The 5,000-nt window shown below is 30.8% G+C and overlaps 1 protein-coding gene across 3 annotated transcripts in view; it reads right to left on the bottom strand.

Moving 5' to 3' along the window:
• Nucleotides 1-242: 242 nt before the first annotated feature.
• LOC125025753 (RWD domain-containing protein 3-like) overlaps nt 243-5,000 on the bottom strand; it is a 5,916-nt gene continuing 1,158 nt past the window's right edge. For 2 of the 3 annotated variants that reach the window (XM_047613940.1, XM_047613939.1), the window contains exons 2-5: nt 3,396-3,520; nt 1,899-2,070; nt 1,437-1,597; nt 243-949 (exon numbers count right to left, since the gene is read on the bottom strand). In XM_047613940.1, the coding sequence (XP_047469896.1) occupies nt 725-949; nt 1,437-1,597; nt 1,899-2,070; nt 3,396-3,452 (615 nt within the window). In that variant the 5' untranslated portion in view covers nt 3,453-3,520 and the 3' untranslated portion in view covers nt 243-724. The remainder of the gene's footprint in view (nt 950-1,436; nt 1,598-1,898; nt 2,071-3,395; nt 3,521-5,000) is intronic. The other variant, XM_047613942.1, reaches the window with a different exon arrangement.

Raw genomic sequence — 5,000 nt, 5'->3', positions numbered from 1 at the left:
ATCTGAAAGTAAATAATTAAATCAATGTTGTTACTCTTATCACCTAATCTAATCATAAAGTTTGCTTCCCAGTATAAAAACAAATATTTCTGAGAAAAGATTTTATCTTATCCTGAAACTACATTACACTGTTAAGTAAACTTTGCTAGAGCAAGTCCATACACTGGATAGTTAGCTCTTGAACTACCCATAAAGTGTTCCCTAAATGTTCCCATAATTCTGATTAAATCAAAGAACAAAACCTATTACAAAAACTTTATAAATTGATTTCCCATAACATCAAGTACTCTAATCCACAAACTAAACATTCATTATGAAATCAAGAGTACTACAACATAGAGAAAAAGGTAAATTCCATAAAAAATGTTAAATTCATACCTGGCTGCAATCTAATAAAGTCTTAACTGTTCTTTGGAGTACACACAAAGACCCAATAATAATTAATCTGCCATCATAATTCATACCTACATAACATAATTACATTCACGTGCTCATTTCAAACAGTATTACCAATAAGATGAATAATAAATTGTTTCATCATAATTTATATCTACATTTATATATTTGTATGTAGACTTTGCTAAATACCCATGTTTTTTCTTAATCATTTACACACTTATTGGTTACACATGGAAGTACAGTACACACAACTTTTTATGGACATCTTTATTACTGTAATACGACAGTATATAAATATACATATGCAAATATATATATAAATCACTCATTTTTTTAGAACTGGTGCTATAACACTTTCATAAATGTTTTCAAGCTTTGCATCCATCATCCATTCTTTTAAATCTGTAATATTTTTAAAATCACATGTGTTAAACTCTGTTAACATGACTGGATGATCACCACTATGGAGCACAGATAGAAGTCTTTCCTTGCATGGTCGTCCTGAGGAATCGACATCTACAACTTGGGTTTTGTTTCGTTGGATGTATGTCTGGTGAAACACAAAAAAATGAATATATACCAGCTCAGTATTTCAATATACACATGATACTCATTGTGCCTCATTTATACCAATGTAACAGATATTACCATTCTGTAGTATATATAATGTGTACTTAATATTTATATGTTAATTTATTTATTTATATCAGCCACCTCTGAAAAAGTTAATGATTGATTAAACTTTAAATTGACAGGTATTTGCAACTATGTCAAATCATTAAGAAAGAGAAAAGAGTACTTCAAGTAAGATTATTTATAGTTTCATAATTAGCATAATATGATATGATGAAATAAAGAGCTGAATGCACTTTCCTCAATATGTCCCTATCAGCAGGAAGTTATTCTAGAATTGAATCTGAAAGCTACATAAGATTTTTTTTCAATCCATACAGCAACTGATAAGAACATCATCTTTTTACTTCAAATTTGAGAAACCGGCAAGGATACAACGTACAGTTACAAAAGAAGGAACGAACCTTTATACTCTCCTCATCACCTTGCAGTATGAGAAATATCCATCTTAAACAAAACACCAAACCGCCCACAATCGACAACTCTTTGCACCAACGCTGGATTGTTTTCACATAACGTGTCTTATTGCGCATGTGGTCCAGCTGTAGTACATACACTTTTGCATCTGTCAAGAACATATCTGAAATTCTAATAAAAATATAAGCATATCCATTGTACAAAGAAATTAATTTTCTATCAATTTGCTTCACCTCATATCCTCTTTTTCTTCTATGCTTTTCAATCAAAAGATAAAATTATAATCATGATTTCCCATTCACTTTTGAAAAAAAAAAAAAAAAAAAAAAATATATATCCCTTCCTCTGTTACAAAGAACTAGACAAATTCTCAGGAAATGTTCCAAAAAATTAACAAGTATCAGAAAAATGGCAGAAAGAAACTCACTTGTGACACCCAAATACTTTACCGTTAATACTGGGTCTTGCTGAGTCTGCTATTATCGTCTGAGCTACTTTTAGCTGTTTATCTTGAAGAGTTGTAAGAATGTTTAGCACCATTGGGCTTCCTCTTAATAATTCGGCCTCTTCTTTTAGGGAATTTTTTAGGTCTTCACACTGCTGTCGGCTGAGGGAAGTACACTAAAATATGAAAGAGATATTTATATATATATATATATATATATATATATATATATATATATATATATATACACACACACACACATATACATGACAAAGCAAAAAAAAAAATATATATACATTCATCTCCCTTACACTAATTTGTTCTTTTACAAAATGTATAACATGATTGCAAAGATTTCCATTAGTTTTTTTTCTTTTTTTCCTACAGAAGGCTTCCCCTTAATAACTCCCCTTAGGTCTTCATAATCCTGTTGGATGAGGGAAGTACACTAAAATATAAAAAAGATACACACACACACACACACACACACACACACACACACACACACACACACACACACACACACACACACACACACACACACACACACACACACATGGGGGGGGGGGGATCATCTCCCTTATACTAATTTGTTCTCTTATAAAATGTATACCATGACTGCAAAGATTTCCATTAGTATTTTTTTTTTTTTTTTTCCTACAGAAAGTTTATTGGGTAAAGGTGGAGCCTGCACATGAAAGAGATAAGCATGTGCTAACAAACAAAACCACAATAACAACTGAATGCTGCTACCATAGGAAGCGATGAACTAACAAGCAAATAGCAGCTGAAAAGATTTTAACAAAAGATGGAGTGTAACTAGCTGAGGACCTCAATTGATGTCACTGCAATTGTATTCCATAAGACTGATTTGCCAAGAACATATTTCAGAAAGATGAACTGCAGTTCCTTGTGCAAACAAAATTAGAGAAATATATAAAATAAAAATAAAAAGTTTATCATCCAATCATTATTTTAGTAATTTGTTAAGGAGGTCTATATATTTATTCTCTCTGTAGAATCTACTGGTCCCCAAAATATTAATTTCCTCTATGTATTCTTTGTCTATTTTCATGCTCTTCATTATATTTATTTTCTCTACTCTTATTAGCAACTAAATCTCTGCTTACACACAGGAACTGTATCTTCGACTGCAAGTAACTGCCAGCATTTACAGTATTGCACTTGGAACAGTTTTCATTATGTGATTTCTCAACTTTTGATTTCTAAATTTATACTTCCTTTGTTACTTCAAACCACATAATGGTCATTCTTTTCATGAATCATATTACATCTTTAGCAATGATATGTACTACACAATGTATGGCAATTGTACACCAAGTACTATACAACAATTCTATGTCAAGATTTGAGACTTAAGTGAAGATTGACACATCATGTCTGAAATTATGAGGCAGTAGAATAACAGGCTGGGGAAAAACTTTTTATATTCTTTCTACAGAACACTCAAAGGCAATATAATTACAACCCTTTCACTTACTTGGACTGAAAATGGTGGTACATCTTCAGGGTATGATTCTACAGACAAAGTAAACATCACAGATATTCTCAAGTCTGGATGGTGGGTAGGACTTATTGTTACGGAAAATGCCACGGATAATTCACCTGTAAGAGAAGCGGTTTATTATTTCATTACATAATGGCTCATGAATTACACAAAATTATTACCATATAAATGGGCATCCTGCATCAGGACAATGCAACAACTTTAAACCACTTGACAAAGCTTAAACAATGCCTCTTATCAATACTCCAAATCTTTTGCAATATTTTTTATTCAGAGGTAGCTCAATGTGCTTTGCAGTATAGATAACACACAGGTATGCCTGGATACAAAATAAAAATTGGATACATTATACACTCTTATATGAAAATACTAAAAAAATGTAACAGCCACTGAGGAAAGAGAAAGAAAAAGGTTACAATTTTTCAAAAAGTAGGTGCCACTGCAAACAGGATACTTATACATATATAGAAAAAAATCACAACCTGCCATTTTCCATAAAAAAAATTATACTGCAAAATATAAAGGTCTTTTTATTGAATTATCTTTTATGGTCTCTTGGTAAACCTATCTATAGAGAATCTTCAGATGTACTTTGTTTAGCAAAAACTGCAATATTGTAAAAAGAAAGAAAAATAAAATATAAAGAAAAAGGAATATAATCAACAACAATACTATTCAACAGACTAAACTATTCATACAAAAGAAAAAGAAAAAGAAAAAGAAAGTATGGAAAAGAAAGACTATCAAAATGCAAAAAAATATACATATAGTAAATCAAAATGAAAAGAAACTATAAAGAGAAGAAAAATGAGGCTGAAATGGAGAAAAGAAAATGAGAAAAAACATCAAACTATTACAAAATATCAAAATGTAAGCCAACAGAAGACATCAGCCTCCCAGAAGAGTACATCAACTGACAAAAAAAAAATATATCAACATAAACTGACAAAAAAAAAAAATCAACTTCAACTGACAATCAAATATATCAACTAAAACTGACAAATACAATACTTTATAAATATCAACTAAAACTGACAGATACAATACTTTATAAATATCAACTTAAACTGACATATTTCTATGGAATCAGACCAGGCTAGACAAACACTAGTGCATACAATGCTTGGGTAGTGTCATGCTCAATGAGAAGCGCATGAGGACTCATCCTGGCGAATGCGACACCGACTCATGACATGATAAGACATCTTGTTATGACATATCATGTTACCTGTCATAAATGGGTGAACATCTGGACACTGGATATCTGTCTAACACCATCAGGCTGATTCTTTATGATTGTACTAAAGAAATGAAAGATGAGCTGGTATAAATATAAATCAATATTCAGTAGACAAAAAAAAAAAAATATTATACACAACATAATCAAATTAACTTGAAAATATGATTTACTGGTGTGCTGCAATGGAAGACAAATCAGAGTACGAAGAAGATTTATAGACCACTATCTCAAAGTATATATATCATATCGTAACCTTAATTAACTAGCTTAAAATCAATCTGAACAAATATACTATAGAAACCTGAAAAGTCTTAACTAATAAATATAAATCCATAAAT

The sequence above is a fragment of the Penaeus chinensis genome, chromosome 5, assembly GCF_019202785.1.
Source record: "Penaeus chinensis breed Huanghai No. 1 chromosome 5, ASM1920278v2, whole genome shotgun sequence".
Classification (NCBI taxonomy): Eukaryota; Metazoa; Arthropoda; class Malacostraca; order Decapoda; family Penaeidae; genus Penaeus; species Penaeus chinensis.
The sequence above is the reverse complement of the archived record's forward strand: the minus strand, read 5'-3'. Positions and strand labels throughout refer to the sequence as shown.